The 23,154-nt window shown below is 39.9% G+C and overlaps 1 protein-coding gene across 4 annotated transcripts in view; it reads right to left on the reverse strand.

Annotated features, from left to right (window-relative positions):
* The window catches only part of DYM (dymeclin), a 226,709-nt gene that overhangs the window by 81,101 nt on the left and 122,454 nt on the right, over positions 1-23,154 (reverse strand). For 3 of the 4 annotated variants that reach the window (XM_074812048.1, XM_074812051.1, XM_074812050.1), the window contains one exon: positions 14,483-14,647. The exons of the other annotated variant lie outside the window; for it this stretch is intronic. In XM_074812048.1, the coding sequence (XP_074668149.1) occupies positions 14,483-14,647 (165 nt within the window). The remainder of the gene's footprint in view (positions 1-14,482; positions 14,648-23,154) is intronic. 4 annotated transcript variants of the gene reach the window in all.

Raw genomic sequence — 23,154 nt, forward strand, 5'->3', positions numbered from 1 at the left:
GGAAAAAGCTACAGCTAATGATCCACATGAAGGTTAAAATTTGGCTTTAGGAAGCCCTAGCCTGCCCTTGCCCAGTTCAGTACAAGTGCTGTGCCAATGTCCTGGGAAGCCAGCCTACAGTATTTTCTTAATTCCTGTTATTCAACTTTTTTCTTTATTTTATTTCTTTCTTCTTAGTAGCTAGAGCCTCTCAACAGCACCCATGCCCATTCCTACGTATGTGTTAGAAATGACAACAGGGTTTTTCATCTGCCTCATTTTCCGTGCCTCTTTATTACGAACAGTAAAGCTGCCTTCCGAAAATTGCATCCTGAATTTGGCAAGTTCAGAGATTTTCTCTCCCTTGTTCTACAGCTCTTAAAAAACCCCCCACATAAAAGGGAAAAACCTGGGCAAATATTGAGCAAGGACCTGTAACCATTACAAATGCACCTCCTGAGTACAGTATATACATATCAAGAACGTAACATGGTCTTCAGCACCTACAGAACATTTTTAAAAATATATTACAGACAGTTTGAAATGCTCTAATCTACTCATCATTGCAGGAAGATGACAGTTTTGGAACAGATCATCTGGAAGCCTTTAAGGAAGGAAAAATGTTTGGAGTACTGAATTCACCCGGATTTTGTCTCCATCACCAGTACCGCTCACCCAAACGACAAATGGGTGTGATCAAAATCACCGTGGCTCACAGCAGGAAAAGGCTTGTCAGCATTCTGAAGCAACTCCGTCTTTGACTGTCCCTTCATCTTTTATAAAAATACTTCCCATATTTAGCCAGAAGAACGTCTTACCCATGTTTCATAATCTAACCTTGACACAGCTAAAATGTCATCATGTTTCTTCACTGTAGTAGTCTGCCTGTCAGGGTTTTAAATTTTGTTCTTCAGTTAAAAAGGTGTTACAGACATTACCAGTAAGATTTAGAAACATTAACTGGGCATGAAGAGCCCTGATGTAAGAGAAAGCAGATTTTATTTTAGGTTAACACTTCAAAGTTATTGTTTGTTACTTTTTCAGTAGGAAAAAGGTCATTATTTCCCACATACATTGTCATCCTAAAAAGGTCATTATTTCCCACATACTCTGTCATCCTACATTACCTTATTCCCTACTGAACTTGCCATTCTAAAGAGAGGTTATTTTATTGCCTTCAGACAAACACACTTAAATCTCGGGATTGGTGGGAAAACTGATACAGATTTGATTTAATGATTCATTTCAGCATACTTGCAGTTGTGCAATATTTTTCCATTTTAAAAACCAACATGATATATTTTTTTAAGTCCCAGTCCCTCAAGTTGCACAGTAATTAAATTTACATTGTCTTCAATTTATTTGGAAATTAACCTCATTCCCACAGAGAAAAGAGGTTGTGCTTTTGCACTTTACCTCCCACTCCGTTTTATACATCTTATTCCCCTGTTTAATTCCTTCTGTCTCGATCAATTCAAAAATCCTCTCAAATTCCCAAAAAAACGCCCTCCCCAAAATATACTTTTTAAAAAGACAAATGTCTGTGATGTTCCAGGTCATTCTCTGTTTTTCTCAAAGCAAAGAAAACAGTTCCAAGAACTGAATTAGCATGATGATAAAGCAAACACCAACAGTTTTCTAGTCTATAACATACAAAAAGCAAGCACAACCCTGAGAGGTTGGGATGTTAATTCCCTTCCACCTTGGGAAGCAAATGACAAAGCTAGAGCATGGGACCACATACAAACTGCATTTCAGTGGGATATTCATAAGAGACACAAGATGGCTTTCTAGGTATATGCAAATACCCTTTCTGAATTTAAATTTAGCCAGGTGACAAAGGCATGCAAAGATGAGTTTTCACAACCCTGCTGGTGTAATTTGGATTAATCTGAGGCCAAAACTATTCTGGATACTAAACAGTATAAACACTCTCAAAAATACAATTAAGAAATCATAGTGTTTTCAAATTAAGCCAAGTTGTGACAAACTGATGAAGTTGAGACTAGATAAGTGGATGGGGAGGTGGGGAGAAAACTGGCTGAATAGATGGGCTATGGTCAGCAGCAGAGAGTCCAGCTGGAGGCCAGTCATGAGTGGCGTACCCCATGTGTTGACTCTGGGGCCAATGCTCTTTAACATCATTATTAATGACCCAGTTGGTGGGGCACAGGGCACCCTCGGCAAATTTGCAGGTGATACAGAACAGGGAGGAGAGGCTGATGCAGCAGACAGATGTGTTGGTATTGAGGGCGACCTGGACAGGCTGGAGAAAGAGGTCAACACAAACCTCGTGAAGCTCAACATAGGGAAAGATCAGATCCTGCACGTTGAGGGCCGACCAGCTAGAAAACAGCTTTACAGAAAAGGACCTAAAGATCCTGGTGGACACCAAGCTAAATGTACACCAGCAATGTACCCTCATGGCAACAGAAGCCAACGGCAGCATGGGCTGCACAAGGCAGCGCGTTGCCAGCCCATCAAGGGAGGTGACCCTTCCTCTCTGCTCAGCACTGGGGAAGCCCTGTCTGGAGTGCTGGGCTCCCCAGTAGCAGAGACATGCAGAAAAAGTCCAGCAAAGATGATTAAGTGATTGGAGCGTCTGACATGCAAAGAAAGGCTGGGAGACCTAGGACTGATTAGCCTGGGGAAGAAAAGGCTTGAGGGGTTCTCAGTGCGTACAAATATCTGACAGGAAGGGGCAAAGATGATGAAGCCAGACTCAGTGGTGCCCAGAAAAAGGACAAGAGGAAATGGGCACAAATTGAAATACAGGAAATTGCATTTAAACACAAGAAACAAAAAAAAACCAAGATACCCAGAGAGTCTGTGGAGTCATCATCCTCGGAGATATTAAAAATCAATTGGACATAGACTTGGACAACTGGCTCTACGTGACCCTGCCTTGGGCAGGGGCTTGGACACAACAATCTCCAGAGCTGCCTCCCAACCTCAGTCATTTGGTGACTCCCTGAAATCACCATGAGCATCGCTAAACATTGAGCACAGTTGCAACAAACAACTAAAATGCACGGAACACTGCCTGCTGGAAGTGAACACCAAGTCAATGGTGTAACCAGCAAAGCCACAACTGCATTACAAAGCGCTTTGGGAAACACAGAAAATATATTTTAGGGTAAAATCCTTCAGCAGCAAGAGGATGGCTGGGTGATTAATTAGAAGAATGAAGCATCAGACAGTTCTGATTTTATTAATTTATTTTTCGTTTGGGTTTTTTATAATCACCAATTTTTAATTTCAGCTGGGTGAACATCACATTAAAAGCAAGGACTTGCATATTTTTGAACTGCAGAGAAAAGTAAAATATCTATGTTGAATTCTCTTGAAACTATTCTGCAAAACTGAGCAGGAATTACAGCAGAGTTCACAGTAAAACTCTAATTTAAGAAAGCACAGCTCTTTGTAGGACCGTGCACTACCGAACACCTAACAAGAACTTCAGTGGTGTCTAACAGTCAGTAGGGTTGAGGTTCACCTTCGGTAGGGCAGAGGTTCTTCTGAAGCTCACGTCTCAGTGGAAGACCATTAAAAGCTGGGCTACACTTCAATTTATGCAAGCTTACAGAATGTGAGGGTTGGCTTTTCACCAACTGGAAGTCAAAAAACCCTATCACACTGTTCCTGATGGGTCACTTCCCTTAGAGGTACTTTATTTTACCCTAGCCACAAAATTGGATTTTGCTCTTTCATAAAATGTTCTGATAACTAATAAGGAACATAGATGACATGTGATACTGCATGTTATGCACCTAGAAGTATTTAAAGTAACCAAGTACGTGAGGCAGAAACAGTAAATGGAAACTTTAAAATCTTCTTTCATTAGTGTACACGTATTGAACTAGTTTTCAGCTAGGCTGATGCCCCAGAAAACTTTTCCAGCAGTTAGAAGAAAAGCCAAACGCTAATCACTGTCCTGGAGGTTACACTGGGGCTGCAGGATTAGTCATCTTTGGAAACCAGTTGTGGTTGTTCTGATTTTCCTCTCCCACTGCTTTTTCTGATCTGTGGCTGGTGCAGTGGGAGCATTCTCATCAATGTTTTCTCACAAATTCAGCACACAAACACGAAAGAACAAAAACATTTAAGAATAGCTCACAGCTCTCAACCCCTACATCCTGCTGTAGAATGGGGATCCAAAACCTCCTTACACAACTTAAATCAATCCTTCGGAGGATTAGAATAAAAAGGTGACTAATTTCCCCACCCTCCCCCCCTTTTTTTTTTCTGCTTCTGCATTTCTTGGTCACATAGGCTGTGGTGAGGAATGGCAGTACCAAAATGTGAGAAGAAATGACAGTTCTTGTAGTTGGATGTTCTCACTAGAAGTTGGAAATGAAAAGAACAGAAGAAATAGTTCTTTCAGTGTTACTAATTCTGCAAATCTGGAACATTCTGGGTCATTTAGATCATTAGGAATGGATCTGGATGCCAGTTCCCAAGTCTTCAGCAGCTACACCTCCATTAAGCAAGTCAATAATGTTCCCTGTTCCCTCCATCCAGCTCCTTTCCTCCCTGTCCGACCCAGGGGCTGGGCAGCCTCATGTCTCCCCAGGGAGCCAGGCCAGGTCTGCAGGACTCAGCACCTCTGCCTTCACTGCAATGGGCTTTACAACACCGCACTGGTGGCACTTGCCTCTTTGCCATCACTAATCACTGATTTAAATCACTAATTTAAATCAAATGGCTGGACAGCTGAGAGACCACCCAGAACTACTTCAGCAGGAGAACCATGAGAATGAAACTTCTCAAGACTTATTTTGTTAACCAAATATTAAATAAAGAAGATTTTTTGGTTTTGTTTTTAAATACACTTTTCCAAACTCATGCTACTTGGAGCTGCAATTAATCAGGAAAATTAAAACTCTCAGGTATTTTCACTAAGCAGTTCTACCCTGTGGCAGCTCCTGTGCAGAACACCTCTACAGCAGATATCACAACATCTGCTTTGAGACAGTCTGGGCTTACTGAAAAAACCCTGGATTTTACCAAATAAGCTTTATCTCTTGGGCTCATCACTTTTAAACTAACATGCCATCCTGAAGTGAGTCAGTACATGTAGAACAACTAGGTGTGCTTGCACAATCAGCCCCAAATCAGCAGAATACTCAGCCACACATCTTGTGCACGATATCTCACTAACCAAATTACATTTCACATGAAAGCCACCTACAATGTTAAGAGTCTGTTGTGAGGCTTCCTTTTTTTTTTTTGGTCTTTTTTACTACACTATTGACTGTTGGATTTATTAATTAAAAATTACTGCTGAACTAAAATTTGATATATTTGATGGGGTGGGATACTTTTCATTCAACCGTAAAAGCCAATGTCTCGTCTCCTAGATTAACAGAAATCTCTTGTTGCTTCTGTTCTTCAGAGTCCTTTGCCAAAATTTCATTCATCACCACTGCTCATATGCATGATTTTAATCCCTTAACCACCTATATCTCTCTGTAAGAGACATCTGCAAAGTTATTTGCTCCACCATTTTTCTGGGGGACTTGTGAATCGTTTGTTACTCAAGGTTGGCAAAGGTCTTTGAAATATTTTCGTACTTAAGGCACCACCCAGTTCCAGGAAGACACCCAGATCTCTCTCTAGACATCCATGTGTATGGATTAAACATTAGTTCTCAATTAACTGCAAGATGCAGATACTCCTCACTAACTTAGAGGAAAAAAAAAAAAAGAGTATACATTTTGATGCTTAACTTCAGGCATTCTGGTTGGAACATCTTAATCACAATTATCAATTGTGATAATTCTAGCTCCAGTCAGTACTTTCCACCAGTTTCATCTGAACATAAGGAGTGCCGGAATCACAGCTACAGTCTGTTGATTTGCAACGAGAGCTCATGCTGAAGAGGACTTCTGCATAAGCCAAAATGTAGCTTTGGTGAGAATCTGTGCTTTAATTTGACAAATTGGAAGATGTTTTCAATCAGTAACATATGTTTGTTATTTTCTAAGTGAATAATTTTCTATATTTAGGCAATAATTACACATCTTACTAAGTTGCCTTCACTAGCCAGAAGTTCATGCAGTGCTGTCTGGGAAACCAAACCAGGTAACAGTGGATGACCTAGATGGACAAAACAAAGAATAGCCATACTACAGTCTGTGTTACCAGTGACAAGTTGCTGGAGAGGTGTTCTGCACCCAAAAGGTGATGTTCTGCACCCTAGGAAAGTCAGCACATAGTACAGAGGAGCTGAACCTCAGTAATGCTTTTTGGCCTAAGCAGAAGATTGATTTACAGAAGCATAAATCCTTCCTGCTTTCAGCTATGAAATATTAAACTATATTAAGTCTGATGTTCATTTTATTAGCATTCTTCTGGACTCTTCAGGAGACTTTCCTGGACTCTACAGAATATTTCTCTTTTTAGTCTCCAAACAATAGCTTGTTTACATACTTATAAAATAATAAGACACCCTCCCCAATGCTGATTAATTGCCAGACATTACATATGAACGCAAAACCCCCGGACTCTGAACATACTGCTACAATGGAAATGTGTGAAAGTAATTCTGTTCCAATTTCATCCCATGGGAACATGGTCTCATAAGCATTCAATTAAGAATAATTCCGTCTGATCAAGATGTGTTTTAGTTTCACATACTAATGTGGTAGAATGCATCTAGATCATGTCTGTGATGATTTTTTACCAGGGTGGGAGGAATAAAAATTATTATATAGAAAGAATATAGCTCTTGCAATTTTTCCCCTTTCAATTTAGGGTTTTTTTTTTGTGCATGAGAAAGTAGGGTTTTCGCAACCTGTGCTGTTTTGTACTATTTGGGTCAGATCACCTGGGGGATAGTACCTGAGAAGATAACATTTGTAATGGGAAAAATCTGAATCAAAATGCAGTCTTTTAAAGAAATCTGCAAGTCAAAGCAAAACAACAAAATCCTGCATGGCAATCTGCCTATAGCCCTGATTTTCAATGCCAAAAGAAACGACTCTGATCAGCTTGTCTGACACAAGCCATAGGAATTCCTGCAGCTACTTCCTCCTTCAAGTCCAATAGCTGTGGCTGGATTTGGACATATCTTTTAGGAAAACATCCAATCTCATTTAAAAATTCCAATCTTGGGAAATTCAGAGCCCTTGTTAAACTATTCCAGTGAATCATCCACTGTGTAAAAAAAAAAAAGAATCAGTCTTGATTGGTTTTGCTTCAGTTTCCAGCTACTGGAGTGCATTATACTTTTGCATATTAAAGGCCTCCTTACTAAAGAATTTATTTACCCCTCATCTCCGAAATAATTTCAGGATAAACTCATAAATCTGCCCTAGACTACCTCCAACTCCTTTCAAAGTCAATGCTACCTGGACCTCTTATCCCAAGAGTGTGACCTACGTGCATGAAACTCTACCAGCTCTATAAAAACACACCTTTCGTGCATCAGGCTTACAAGGTTACCTTTTGGTATCAGCAATCTTTCCTCTTCACTGTTTCCCTAAAAAATATTCTCGATACATTATTTTAAACAGGGTAGGAGTTAATGAACAATGCACAAGGGTTTCCACTAGATGTGCATCCACCTGATGATCATCCAGTTAAACTGCATTTTGAGACCTACAAGCTAGACATTTTTTTTACCCACCAAATTTCCACAGCATTGATTTTATATCTCACTGATTTCTTGACTGATATGCTCTGCAGTACAAAGACAAATAATTTGTAATAGGATTATTTATAAACAAATCCCTTCTGCCAAGTCACTCAAAGTTGAGTGTAAAGTGATCCTTCCAAAATAAAAAATTCCCTTCAATAAAATTATCAGCAGCTGACTAAAAATCACAGTCAAAAAGCAATAAAACATTGAATTATATTCATTCAACAGAACACTGACAGTTTGTTTTTTTAATTTTTTTTTTTTTTTTTTTCCCCAAAGGAAGATGAGTAAATGAGCTGATTTCAGTGAAATGTTGTTCCAGACCATGGCAGTAGCCAAACAAAAAGCCTCATCTCCTGACCCGTGATCCCAGATCAGGAACTGAGGCCACACAAAAGATCTTGCATGGAAGCTCAAAAAACACTTTCCATAAAAACCTACAGGCTGCTCTATAGAAATCTGAGCATACTGGTGTTAACAAACCAGCCTGCATCCTCAAAGAAATATTCATGTAGCTTGTTGTCTTTTTTCCTTTGTCCATTTTTACTCTTACTTCTATTTACTTAAGATAATAATATTTTGTCAGCTGTTCTATGGTCTACTTAACTCTGAAATTTACATTGCACACACCATAACCACTGAAATCAGTGATTAGTATAGCAGCCCACAACACTGGGTTTGCATTGAAAACAGAAGTAAACCAATATTAAACCCATTAGGAAAAAGACCATCTTTGAGTCTTTAGGTTAAACACTAATTGCAGCAGTTGGAATTTGTCAGCGTACAGGTGATCCCATTAAGAGAGACATTTTGTTAATTGTCACAAAATTGTACAACCTCCAACTCTGACATTAGAAGTTGGATGAATAAAGCCGTATGTCTCAGTAACACGAAAAATTTCCCAACCAACCCATAATTATACTTTATGATAATGCAGTGGTACTGTAATTCCTGAACGGGTACTAATTCTGTTCTCATCAGCCTTCTGGCTTAGGAGGATGCTGAGCAGAACACACGGAATGTGCTTCTGGGAGCAGAACGGAAAAAGGAAAGGAAAAGTACCCACAGACCGCTGGTCGGATGCCAGTTTTGGAGGCAAGGTGCAAAATCTTACTAAAATACCCAACAGAAAAAAAGTTTTAAATCATTACTGTCAAAAAAGAGTATCGAGTTAGTTTATTGTTTAAAAGTACCTAAACTACCAAGATTTTTAGACTTTTTCACTGGAGAAATACATTTTTTTTTTCCAGGGGAAAACAACCCCAACACTAAGTCATCTACCACTCCAGAAATACTTTGCTTTAGTGATAAATGAAGTGAAGCTATTTCTCGCCTGTGACAGGTCCAGACTCTGCCATTTTCATTATTTTACTTCTAATCCTATGGCAAAAGAGGGTTTATTCATAAAACGTGAAAAAAGCAAGCTGTTGTTCAAACTTACAAAGTCTTAAAAACCTTTTTGATAAGGTCCAATTACTACATAGAATCACAGAATCACAGACTGGTTTGGGTTGGAAGGGGCCTTAAAGACCATCTAGTTCCAACCCCACTGGCACAGGCAGACACACCTTCCACTAGCCCAGGTTGCCCAAAGCCCCGTCCAACCTGGCCTTGAACTCTTCCAGGGAGGGGGCAGCCACAGCTTCTCTGGGCAACCTGTGCCAGGGCCTCACCACCCTCGCAGGGAAGAATTTCTTCCTTACATCTCATCTAAATCTCCCCTCTGTCAGTTTAAAACCGTTCCCCCTCATCCTATCCCTACCCTCTGATCAAGAGTCCCTCCCACCTTTCCTGTAGCCCCTTTCAGTCCTGGGAGGCCGCTCTAAGGTCTCCCCGGAGCCTTCTCTTCTCCAGCTGAACCCCCCCAACTCTCTCAGCCTGTCCTCACAGGGGGGTGCTCCAGCCCCCCGAGCATCTTCGTGGCCTCCTCTGGCCCCGCTCGAGCAGGTCCGTGTCCTTCTGCTGTTGGTGCCCCCAGAGCTGGACCCAGCACTGCAGGGGGGTCTCACCAGAGCGGAGCAGAGGGGGAGAATCCCCCCCCTCGCCCTGCTGTCCACACTGCTCTGGGTGCAGCCCAGCACACGGGTGGCTTTCTGGGCTGAGAGTGCACGTTGCTGGCTCACAGTCAATTTTCCAACCCCCAACCCCCCCAAGTCCTTCTCCTTGGGGCTGCTCTCCAGCCACCCCTCACCCAGCCTGGATTTGTGCTGGGGATCGCCCCGACCCATGGGCAGGACCTTGCCCTTGGCCTTGTTGAACTCCGTGAGGTTTGCCCGTCCCCACTCTCCAGCCTGTCCAGGTCCCTCTGAATCATCACAAATTATTTTCCTTCTCACAGATTTTTATCAAGTTATTTACCAAAAAGGTTTTCAATAGTTCCTTATGCGATAAGACTCAAGCATAGTTTTTCTACAGAAAGTAGGAATTGTCTCATTCTCAACCCATTTCATCTGCCTATACTAACATACAACAACATTCTTGTTTTCACACACCACTTTTGATAGAAGCCCACCTGCACTGACTTCACTCCGGGCAACTTGTTTGCAGAGACAGCAGTGTTTACCCGAGCTGTGATACCTAATAGTCTTTCCCATTTAAATGATCATTAAAGTCAAAATAATATTGCTCATGTTGTTGACTGCTGTGTTTATATGCTGGCCCACCTACTAGATGTTTATAAAGTAACTGTTATTTCTCAATACTGCTTGATTCTCTTTACATGGTGAACACTTTCAATATCACGTCTCAAAGGTTAAGTTCCCAGTGATGTAAGGATCAATATTTGGTACTTCATATTTAAAATATTACACACAGCAAGTATTAGAAGTGACATAAATTATTTTCAAAAGTTATAACTGAGTGCCTTAACCGGAAACACAAGAAGAATAGAAAAGGACCAGTTTTCAGAAGGCTGAAGGGGGTCTTGAAGAGCACACCCAGATCTTCTGTTATACTCACACAAAGCTGATGTACTATTTTACTTTCACTAACTTAGGGAAAGATTTTTAATTTAACTGTTTAAAAAATGAATGTAAACAAATGCTCAAGATGATCTATAGACTCAGAGAAAAAGAATTCACACCAGTCAAAACCCATTTTAAACATTATTAATGGATGTACTTCTCTGAATTGCATTAACCCACACAAAAATAATTTAAGGTTCAATAATAAACGCATCTGCTTCATGTTTCTCCTCACCTTCCCTTCGCAGAGTAAAGCCAAAGAAAACATGTCAGAATTGCAAATGTTTCAGCTGTTTTTGAGGATGATACTCTGACACCTTTTCTGTATGTATTGAAGGATGGGCCAGTAATCCGTATTATCACAACGGACTGCCTATACGTTGCTGGGATCCAGCCCCGATGCCCCCACCCAGCTCACACTCCAAGGGAAAAAGGAGCTGGCAACTGGATAATGAATGCAAGTTGGCTTTATGCAGTACATCACCATCACACTGCAGCAACAGAAACATTTCTGGTAATTAGCAGTATTTTTCAAAGCTAACCTCCACGGCCCTGATCCCGCAAAGACTGCACATTCTTAAATTAATGTAATTGCATAATTCCATCGACTCTAATGGCATGGGAGGAGTATGGTTACAATGCTCATCCTCTACAGGCTTCAGACAATGTGCCAGAACACTTCTGAAAGGGAGTATTAAAATCTTATTAGATACATTTTGCTGTTTAAACAAACCTAGCATTAAGTAATAAAAGATATGTAAAATGGGCAAACTGTGTGAATTTGACATCATATTTCTTTGTCTTTTCTCTCTGGGCAAAAAAAACTTAATTCAAATGAATCTGTATAATTTTTCCTTTTGGTCTACTGCTTCATGAACATGTTTAATCAATTTACAAGGCTCACCAAAACCGTATTTCCTGCTTTCACACACACAATGTCAAGCTAGCTATGAAAAGAAAACCATCCTTAATTTGTTCAGCATCCCAAAACAAATCATTGCTTGTTGGCTGCCTTTTGCTAGTACGTGCACTAAGCCAGTTTCATTTTCAAAAACAATTTTCCTGAGATTGACTGCAACCCAAAGGGGTTTAAAACAAAAAGGGAACACACACAAGCATTGAAACATCACATGATGAACATGCAATTCAAAAGAAAAACATAATGGTAAGGGTGGGAGAACATATTTCACATCACAAAGCACAGTTACTGCAATAATTAATAAATAGTACAGCCACAACAGAATTATTAGACAGCAGCAATGACAGATTACAATCCCAGGCTCAATATTTATGCTACGCTAATGCATTGCATAATAATATAGGTATTGTGTCTCCTCTGTTTTTATAATTTAGAAAAGGCACCGAAAGCAACACCAGCACTAAATCCCAATTAAAGTTGCGTGGAAACCTGGTGCTGTGGGCTTACTCCCAGTGGGATACTGGAATATATACTATTTTCCTTCCTCTCTCCCCCAGTTTAACCAGTGTTACCTGTTCAGTAAGTGTGTGATGCAGTGTGCCTATAGATTTGACAAGTCACCACCAGTATCTTACACAAATCCATGGTAGCTTGAAAATGTGAACATTTATCAGCCAGCAGCATATAGGCACTTTTATAAGTGCTTTAATGGAAAACAGTGGTAAGTAACTACTACTAATTAGTCAGTGCCATCATTCTAAAGTCACCTCTTTTTTCTTTTCACATCTTTTCTCCTTTGTTTTACCTTTATTAATTCCCTCTCCCCACCTCCAAATTAAAGGTACAACTGTTCATGTCCATATTCACGTTTGCACACAAAATGTACCCAAATAGTAATAAAAAACTTTAATTCTGTGGGATGCCTAAAGACAGGCCACATCATTAAGAGGTATCAGGACAGTGTTAGAGACCAGCCATTACTCAGGGCTAAGTTTTATATTCTTTACCAGGAGCATGGCAAAGAGGCCTGGATGGGAGGGTCGTGATTTATAAATCACCTTAATTAATTATTCTCTGCCTTTAGTAATTTATGCATTCCATTTCTTCTCTAAGCAGGCTGTTGACAGGATAAAATACTGCAGTACTTAATACAGGATGGATGCACAGATTCACACAAAACCCACTTTTTTTTGACACCTCCGTTTATGCCACCGTATTTGATGCTATTTGCAGACTTACGCAGGTAAGTTTCCTGAGCACACACTTTTCTAATCATGTATTACCAGAACATCTATAGAGAATTAGCCACTAAAAACTGCTACCTAGATATTTTTCTATCAGCAACTTCTATTTCAAATACTCCGTCCTCCTCCTATCTCATAAAAGGATAACCTGTAATGAAAACCTGAGATTTTACGATCTCCCAGGCTGATATATTCTAATATATCTCAACTGCCACATAACTCCCATTTCAGAAAGTAATACCAGTAAACTATTTCTTCATCAGTTTCAGTGTGGGGACTAAGTAGATGAACTTTTTGCTCTAAAAATTTCACAAGCTTGTTATTTGAAAATGCATATAGTGTTATCAGTGCTTATTTTCATCCATAAAGCCACCTGAAAGATGCAGTATCTGTGGAGCAGTACTTAGTCTCCCAAGAATGATTTTGCCAACTTAATATTGTAGTGTTGCCATTGTACAAAATTATCCAAATTTCACTGAAACACGCTAGAATAATTAAGCTATTTCTTTTATGTTTTCAGGGTATCATTCCTACATGTAAAACATTCTGTCTTAAACAAGATTTTGGTGTGGACTGCCCTCTATTATTATTATTCATTTTTAAATAATGTCTTTGAAATCTTAATGTTTTGCCTACTTTAATACCATATCCCTGTTCCAAATTAGTCTGGAGAATGCCCCTGGGACAGCTAGATTTTCATCTCCTGTTGAGATCCTTCAGTGTAACTCTCCATCATTATGTACTACTATAAAATTTCTTTTGTACAAAAAGAGCTATTTCAGCTTGCATGCCATATTTTCTTCCCTTGACAATCAAGCTGGTTTTACTTATGTTTACTGTGTGGTCTATTGCTATTGTATGCCGGCTTAGCTGGGAAGCTGCATTTCCACCCTGGATGCTTTCCATGTTCTGATCAATTTTGTCATGCAATTTCTTCCTGGTTTTCCTACAACTTCCAGCATCTTGGTTAATATATTTAATTATCCATGGCATCAACAGTGAAATAGTAAAACTTAAATTTTTGCATGGCATGAACTTCTTAGATAAAACATTTGGGTATTGCAAGTAGAATTTATTTTTAAATTCCTGCTATTTCACAGTTTCAGTAGAACATCTGTATTTTTGCATCATGAACAAAGATTTTATGTTGTCATTTAAGGCTGGTAGATTCTCACCATTCTTATTCTGTACAATCAAACTGATCAGGCATATCAAAAAAGGCAGATCTTTCTTAATTTATCATTAAGTGCCATGACAATTTACCGAACTTGAGGGAAAAGTTCTATTGTTCCCATTCTTGAAAAGGAATTTATATAGACAACGTTACCAAAATAATGGGTGTCAAGGAAGTATTAGACACTGACATGTAAGACAATTCATATCTCTGCACTAATTCCAAACAAACTACATAACTGTATGGAAGCTTTGTGAATCACAGCTTACGTTCTTATGGGGTTGGAAAAGGATTAAAATACTTTTACTCTCACATAAAAAGCATTTAAAAGTTCCAAAGGCCACATATAAATTCAAGAAGTTGTATTCTAAATCTAAAACAAACCAAAACCATTATTAGACTCCCAATTCTACCACACTTTTTAGGACATACATTAAGGATGTCATAAAAACACAAATCATCCCCTTCAAAATTAATGTTATTCATCAGTTTACTGAGAACATGCACAGATCAGTCACAGAGCATGCAGCATGCAGTAAATGGAGAGCAGAGGTTAATAACCTGGAAGCATAGGATCTGAGAATGTGAGAACAAGTTAAAGACAAGAGTTCCTCTCCATTGTCACTGAGGGTCGAGAAGCAATGCTGCAGCGTAGAGCAGTGAGAGTGGGGGAAATACAGTTTGTCCAAGACATATACATATCTCCGCAAGTGGCGGCAGGTATAACTGAAAGACAAGGGTAAAGGGAGAAAAAACAGAAAAAAGAGGTATTTTCCTTTAAGAAAGCTAATTCATGGTTTAATGTCCTTGGTTTTTGTGCCGAGTCAATGGAAGATGCCAAGTAAGCAATGGAGCAGTTTGACATAAAACAATTTCAAAAGACAGACAGATCTGTTAGCCCGTGCCCATACGCTGGTTCTGTCACTACCACAGAGGGAACCTGCCAAGTCTCACACATTAGAGATTCAAGAAATTGGGCTTTCCCCCCCACCCCCTTTTTTTTGGTGGGGGTTGGGTTGATCAGGCATTAAGAGAAGTTTTTGCCTCTCTCAACTTGCCCTTAAAATATAAATGCATGAGTGTGAACTGGGTTTACAAATTTACCATTAAAAAAACCTGAGAGTATTCACAAAATTTAACTGATTTTCATGGAAACTGACATCTCGCTTTAGGGAAAAAATTCACACAGAATTACTGATCAGTGTGAACTCCTCTCGCAGCCTAGGATTCCAGTGGTAGAATATCTCTGTATTTAATTCTGGTTTCTCAAACACTGTGCTTTATCATAATCGAGTTACACACTGAGACCTGGTTAGCTCTTCCATTAAAAACTACAATCACTTCCATGAAATAACTACAGAACAATCAATAAAATATTTAATATTCATACTAACCAATTCTGAATGCTCTTGAGTAAGAGACATACTGCCTATGCCTGTTCACAGGATATCCTCCCACTCATAATGGAAAGGAAAATAAATTAGAGTAGTTCACCTGCAACAAACTGCATCGCTGGTAAACTATGAAGCACATACATCATGTAACCTTGAACATCTATTATTATAGGTTTTGCATAGAAAACACTGCACAATGGTGTAGAGCCCAGAGTACACAGTGTGGCAAGTCTTCCAGAAAGTGCCTTAAGCAGCCTAATACGTTGTGAGATAAATAAGACAGCTCTTCATAAACATCAAGCTGCTCCTACTAGACTGTTTGCTGTTCCCATTGCAGCCTGGGTAGCCCTGCAGTACAGACATACCCTTGGAGTGCTAAACCGGGAAAGTTTCCAGTGCAGAGAGTGAAGAGTGATTTGTGAAATTGAGCCTCCTTTGCTGACTTTGGTAAGAATCAGCAAACACCTCAACTCTAGGCTACAACATCCTTACCAAATAAAAAAACCCCATTGTTTCATAGCTTCATAGGTTGGAATTTGGGCAGTGGGTTATCTACCCAACTGTCTGCATTCCACAGGCTTGTATCTCTCCATAATCCCTCTATTGGACATAAGTCATGTGTGGCTAAAACACTTTTTCAGGAGAACAAGTTATTCACGTATCTTGGGCAAAGAACAGGACAGAAAACAGTGCCCCCAGCAGCAGATCCTCAGTGCGATCAGCAGGGCTCTAAGTCTAAAACTTTATCAAAACCAATGTCCCCCATTGCTTTAGTTTAAGCAGCATTCACTGCTGGGTTAAAGTCAGTCACCTACCTTTGCTCTGGAAGTTGAGGAACACACAATCCCTTTTGGTATTTCAGTTGCAGATATACTAGTTTTCAGGAAAGGAGCAGCTGCGAGGAGGCAAATTCGTAAGCCATCATGCCTTTTTTTTGACCACATCATGTTTTGAGCAACAGAAGCTATTCTCTTCACTCCACAGGCCGGGGATGGAGAAGATAAAAGATGGTATTTACAGGATCCCATACCAAGGGGAACCCTCAACACATAAGCCTGCCCTTCCAGCTACCCACAGCAGCCACAGAATTTTTTCCAAAACCAGATTAAAGAGCATCGTTTAAAATGATGCTGCTTAGAAGATTTAAATGGTCATGAGTCCACTACTCCCATTTAGTATATTGTACCAGCCTTGCTACTAGAAAATTGTACCTTATCTCAAGCCTGTATAGGTCTCATTCCAGTCATTTGATGTTGTTTGACTTTTGTCAAGAAATTGAGAGCACCTTCTATTATTGCTTAGCTTTGAACCCTGACAATGCTCTCCATAGACAGACAGGAAGAACAAGACTTGATCCCCCGAGCGTGATGACCACATGTAGGCTTAACTGACAAACTGCATGAGAACACAGCATGAGATGGGAGGAAGAGAAATTTCCCAAAAACTTCACCCAGAGGTTTCATGCCCTGTTGATGCAGGTTGCACAGTGCCAGCCCTCCCACTGCTGCCAGCCTCAGGGCCATCACCTTGTCCTGACACAGCACGGCAGGGACCGAGCACAGGAGAGACCACTTCTGTGGGAAGGCAGCTTTCAGAGCCAGCTCCGGGTGTTGGTGGAGCTGCTGGCTGAAGGTGCCACTTCCTCAAGCATCACACTTTGGGAAAACAACCTTCAAGCATCACCAGTCCTCTTGGCTATTTATACAATATGGCCAGTGCAATTCTGTAATCCTCCCTTTCAGCATTTCAGCTAACAAGGGCAAGGCAATTCCTATTTTCAAAGTTCAACTTGTTTACTGAAAGGCATGTTTTTAAACCCATACCAAGAGCAACACAATCCATAAAAGCCTGCCTTTTCTGACTTGCATTACAGCCACTATGGCCAGCATAGCTTACAACATATTAAAGACTAAGCATCTTCATTATTAAATCCTCTAAGATAAACCTGAGTAAAACCAAGGCTTAGATCCCTCAATAGATATGTACATTAAGAAAAACTTACATCCAACTTTCACCAACTCATTGTGGATATTGAGTTTGAAATCAGACTTACCTGATCCACCAGAAATCAGTTTTCCAGCATCTGCTACATCTACAGTTACATGTTACTGAAATTTTTGTTTTCTCTATGTTTTATGGGGCATATTACTTTTACTTTACAGAAAAAAAGCAAGCCAATACAATACTACACAATAGTACTGAAAAATTTGAAAAAGCAATATTGCAGAAAATAAAGAACAATAAATTTGATTGATGGTGGGCGTATGTGTATTACTCATGTATTCTGTTTACCCTGAGGACAAAACTTTAGCTCATACTGTACTAAAATCCCACTCCAGAAGATTATAATTCCCTTTTATAAAAAGTAAAAACCATCTGATCAACATTTTTAATTCTGATAAGAAAACATTACAGTGTCAACTTCTAATAGCTAAAAAGTGGAGTGTCTGGTTACATAAGTCTGGGAAATCAGGGTGGACTTGAGTTATCCTAACCAACAATAATATATAGCTTCTTACATAACAATAAACTTTCACTTTTTTTTTTTAAGTAATGAAAATAATAAACACTCCTCTAATGCCTTCTCACTTCACAAATATTACCGTAGCTATATTCTCTAGAAATTTAAACCTATCAAATTAAAAAAAAATTCCATATGCTCTATTAAACTTTAAGTTATCACCATTCTTTGTTTTTAACAACCATGGCTATTAAAGCCACAGAACCCCCAAATTTTTGGATCCAAACCAACAGAGGTTAGCATCAGCATTCTGAGACTAAAGTGACAGGAGCCTCTCTGTCTGGTAGTCATCCATCTCTCACATGCCATCAGCTGTGAACCCCTGTGATTCCAGAACACAAACTGGATGGAAATGAACATGAACATGGAAACTCAGTGACATCTTTAAGATAAATGAAGATGCTCAAAACTGATGGGCATCAAGTCAAAGCACCTAATTCAATCCTTATGAAGTCAGAAAGTAGCATTTAGAAGTCTCCAAGGGTTTGCTCCCATGGGTTTTTTTTTGGTGAGTTTCTTGTTTTTCACTTTCTCTACTGCACATACCGGGTAGGGAATTGAAATAAAGAAATCAAACTTGAACAAAATGCCAAAACCAATACAGAAAAGGCTCATTTGCTAACCATGAATAATGTCTATTTTTGAATAAAAATATACCTATAAAATAATTTGATACTGTAAGAGACAGCATAAAGAACCTGACCTTTGTGAAGAGGTCTGTAAACTACCTGCTACTTGAGAATTTCTTCTACTCATGTTTCTGGCATCCATAAATATGTTTCCTTCCCTGATCCTGGCACTGTTTAATCTTGCCCAGCGGCTGGTATAAAATGAGAAGACTGGGAGGAAGCTTCAGTATTGGCTTGGCACATGAGACAAAAAAAGGAAAAGAAGAAAAGAACCACACCAAAAAACACCAGACCAGGGTAAACAAACAAGCAAACAAAACACATCAGTCAGCTACATCACTCTTTTAGTAAAAGAAAAAAAAAGTAAACTTGCTCAAAGGGAAAATTGCTCTTCCTTGTAATTCTCCCCAACTTCTGAAGTTGTCCTTCCCATTGCCACCCTGCAAGGCCAGCCTGTTCTTATAAATCTTCAGAGAGGTGAATGCCTACATTCGACTGTTGTGAGGATACTCTCACCCGCTTATACCAATCTCCTGTAATCCTGGAGCTCTGGTCCTCTCTTCCTGAGACCTTTTAGGATTTGTCTGAACCAGCAGTAGTTAAAATGAATACTCTCATCATCACTCTGGCCTCAGAGAGGGCAGAGACCCTCCTTGTACACGCTGTTCAACGCCTGCCACACAGAGGCAAACATATCTTTTTTATACACATATAAAAATTAACTCAATTATCTATATTTATTTGTAATTTAGAGTAGATTTGATAAAGGCAAAGAGAGGTTTCCTTTCTAGAGAGTCTGAACAGTCCCGACCAGTAAAGTTATTCTGATGAGAGCAGTTAAATGGGGGCATCAAAAAACCATTTTAAAGTCAATGGGAGTTTGATGTCTAGAGCCACTGGAGAGGTGGAGGTTAGCTGTGAGCTGAACTGCTGCTTGTGTGACAGCAAAGTCGCATCCCACGTGAAGAGAATAGAGTATTTCAGTTGGAAGGGACCTACAATGATCATCCAGTCCAACTGCCTGACCAAGTTAAAACATGTTATAAGGGCATTGTCCAAATGCCTCTTGAGCACTAACAGGCTTGGGGCATCAACCACCTCTCTAGGAAGCTTGTTCCAGTGTTTGACCACTCTCTTGGTAAACACTTCCTAATGTCCAGTCTGAACCTCCCCTGGTGCAGCTTTGAACCATTCCCACGTGTCCTGTCACTGGATCCCAGGGAGAAGAGCTCAGCACCTCCCTCTCCATGTCCCTTCTCAGAAAGCTGTAGAGAGCAATGAGGTTGCCCTTCAGCCTCCTTTTCACTAAATTAGACAAGCCCAAAGTCCTCAGCCGCTCCTCACAGGACATGCCTTCAGCCCTTTCACCAGCTTTGTTGCCCTCCTCTGGATGCATTCAAGGACCTTCACATGCTTCTTAAATCGTGGAGCCCAGCACTGCACACAGTACTCAAGGTGAGGCCACACCAACGCTGAACACAGTGGGATAATCACCTCTCTTGACTGGCTGGTCATGCTGTGTTTGATGAATGCCAGGCTTGGCTGCCAGGGCACGAATGGATGCCATGGCTTTCTGCAGCTTTACTGAGTCCCCCTGATCATCTGGAAGCCCTCCAAGGACCTTGTGTGAAACATGCAGGTAATCAAAACCAACAAATAAATCAGACTTTGTTGAAGATTCTTCCAAACCTGGTGTTTCTCATGTTTGTCTGAAGAAAATTCAATGTCCTAAATGGCCATTGCAATTGTTTTGGTTTAGGTGATCATACCACTTCCCATTTTTAACTCAAACTCCATATAATTCAAGAGGTGTACAGGAAACTACAGCCACAGACCAAACACTTAGCAAAAATAAGATTTAAAAAATAAGGAGTGCTGAAATTCACTATATGCTTACATTAATTTTTTCATCCCAACTTTTAAGGAGACTTGGAAGAAACAACAGCACTAAGCAAAACATGCAAAACCACTTACATCCTTATTTAAACCAGAAAGCTGATATTTTCTCTAGTGAAGTCAACTGCCATTTTAAAATAAATATATCAAAGACAAAAACATAAACATTACCAGGCCAACATCTTTTTAACAATACAGAAATGAATCAAATTGGGCAGGGTATAGAAAAGCAGTATAAAACCAGTATTCACCAACCCCTCTATAAATACAACCTAGTCTGAAACAGCATATACAGGATTCAAAAGAAAAATTCCCAGTGCTAATGTTTAAGTAATTGTAATTCATAATCTTCCTCTTGGTGCTTGCCAGATTTTATGAAGGCTATAAATCTTTAACGTTATTGAGAAAAAGTAAGGTCTTGAAGACATACATGCCACATGTATTAGTTCAGAGAAACTAGATTAATCTGCAGCAATAAAAAAAGCCAATTCTGCTAAGCCTGATTAAATATTTAGGTCATATTGTTTCTGTGGCAGAATCTGAAAAATGCACAGCAAATAACATCTTTTGCTGAGTTTGAAGACTTAATCACTATACTTCCAAAAGGGAGTCATACTGCAACATGACTCTATGGGAAAACCAATATGGAAGCCTTCTTAAAAAAAGAACAACGGAAGTATGGGCTAATTAAACTAGCACACATTGGTCAGCTCCCCAAACTATCTGTATACATGTGGGGAGAATGTCGTGACATGCTATGAACATTTTACTACCGCTCGTGTTAGATAACTTGTGTTCTAGAAAGTGCTATTAGTCATGACTCTTATGTTCCCCAAGACAAGCCCAACCAAAATACATTCTATACTCAAATACTACATAGGTGATGACACAACTTATTAGATCATCCACTCCAATTTATGCTCTGACTAAAATATCGCCTATTAATGCTATTTCACACAGTATAAACAGCAGAAAGGCAAACCATCAAAAGCCTATCTGCCTTCTTGCCAACAGTAAAAATCTAATTTTGGATGGAAGTTTTCATTTCTGATTAGTACTCTGTCCTTGATGACATGATGAACTGCAGTAGAAAAAATACTACGTATTTGTTTTTCAGCACCAAGACTGTTATGAAATACTGACAAGGGTATGTCCATGGAAAGGTGGTTTGGGGTTCTTTGGGGTGAGTTTCTGCCACTGTGGTGTTAGCACAGTTAAGCTGCTTAAGGTACAATAAAAGTCAGTACCGGGGATGCAGGAGATCATATTGGCCTTTACTATATTAGAATGCTTAAAACAATTCCTTCTTTTTCAGCCAGCTTCTTTTTTTTTAAATTAGTCTTATGTTAGAGTCATAATTAACGTTGAAAGGGACCTTAAGAGGTCTCTAGCCCCACCTCCTGCTCAAAGCAGGGTTAACATGAATCCAGACCAGACCAGGGTTTTGCTCAGTTGCGTCTTGAAAGCTTCCAGAGACAGAGACTCTACTTCTCTGGGCTGCTGTGCCAATGCTTCCCTGACCATGAAAAACTGTCTTCTTCTATCAGGCTGGAACCTCCTGCCTTCAGTTCACAACCATTCTCTCTCATCTTCCTGACACACACTTTTATGAAGAGCCTGGCTCCATCTTCTCAGTAACCTCCTCCCATGTGTGGGATTGCTGCTAACCCTTTCTCCGAAACTCCTGCCTGAGCCTTGCCCTGAAGCCTTCTCTCCTCCAGGCTAACCAAGCCCAGTTCCCTCAGCCCATCTTCCTACACCAAGTTCTCCAGCCCCCAACCATCGTGGCAGCCCTCCACTAAACGCCCTCCAGTTTAGCAACACCTTTCCTATGTCCAGGGGCCCAAAACCTGGATGCAGTTCTCCAGACATCATCCAACTGACAGTGGTCTTGCAATGGCATGAGTCAACTTTCACAGCGCTGTCAGATACATTTCACCAGGTCCCATGAGCATGTATGTGTCAGTTCCCAAGTAATCCCCAACTTGATCCCTTCTCACTACTGGTACTCTCTTTCCTCCTTGATCTCCACCTAACTTCCTAATCTAACCAACAGGGTAACTTCTCTTAGCTTGCTAAAAATACTTCATCCTTGCAGGCCTACTTTTCAGATCCAAGTATCACTAAATTTATATCTTATACCATAGAGTGATGACAGGATTTTAAATTATGTTATTGCAAAACAGCAGTTTGGGGGCGAGGGGCCATTATAGGGTTAAAGGTGCCATAACAACACAGAACAGAGAAGCATGAAAAATATTTAAATACTTAAGTAGTGATTATTTGTGATAATGTGTCACAGGCATAAGTTCCCATGCCCTGAAGCAGCACTCTGTCACAGTACTGGCCAAATGTACACACCAGGCTTATGAGAGAAATATTATCTTCATACATGAAAGTATTTATAGTGAAGGAGGGCAAGGAAATGAAAACCAAACAAGTTCTGGAGATGTTTGATAGACTGAAAATCAAATGATAAATGTATGAGATTCTTCTACGGAATGGCCAAATTACCTCTGTACAGATGAAGTTCTATCAAAAAGAACAAAAGGATTTGTAATTAGAAGCAGACACAAGCAACTAATGACCCATAAGAAAAAAAGATATGAAAGAGCTCAGAGGAAGTGTCTACTCAGGACTGCAGTTTCAGACAAAGAGCGAAGGCTTTAATCACCCAGATGGATTGGTTACTTGGAAGGCACATATCCCTGGCAGCACAAGGGATGCTACTACGGGAATGTTGCTTTTGAAACCTCCTGCGCTTTTATCCTTTGGCTAGACACTGTGGTAATT

Source organism: Strix aluco, chromosome Z (assembly GCF_031877795.1).
Source record: "Strix aluco isolate bStrAlu1 chromosome Z, bStrAlu1.hap1, whole genome shotgun sequence".
Taxonomy (NCBI): Eukaryota; Metazoa; Chordata; class Aves; order Strigiformes; family Strigidae; genus Strix; species Strix aluco.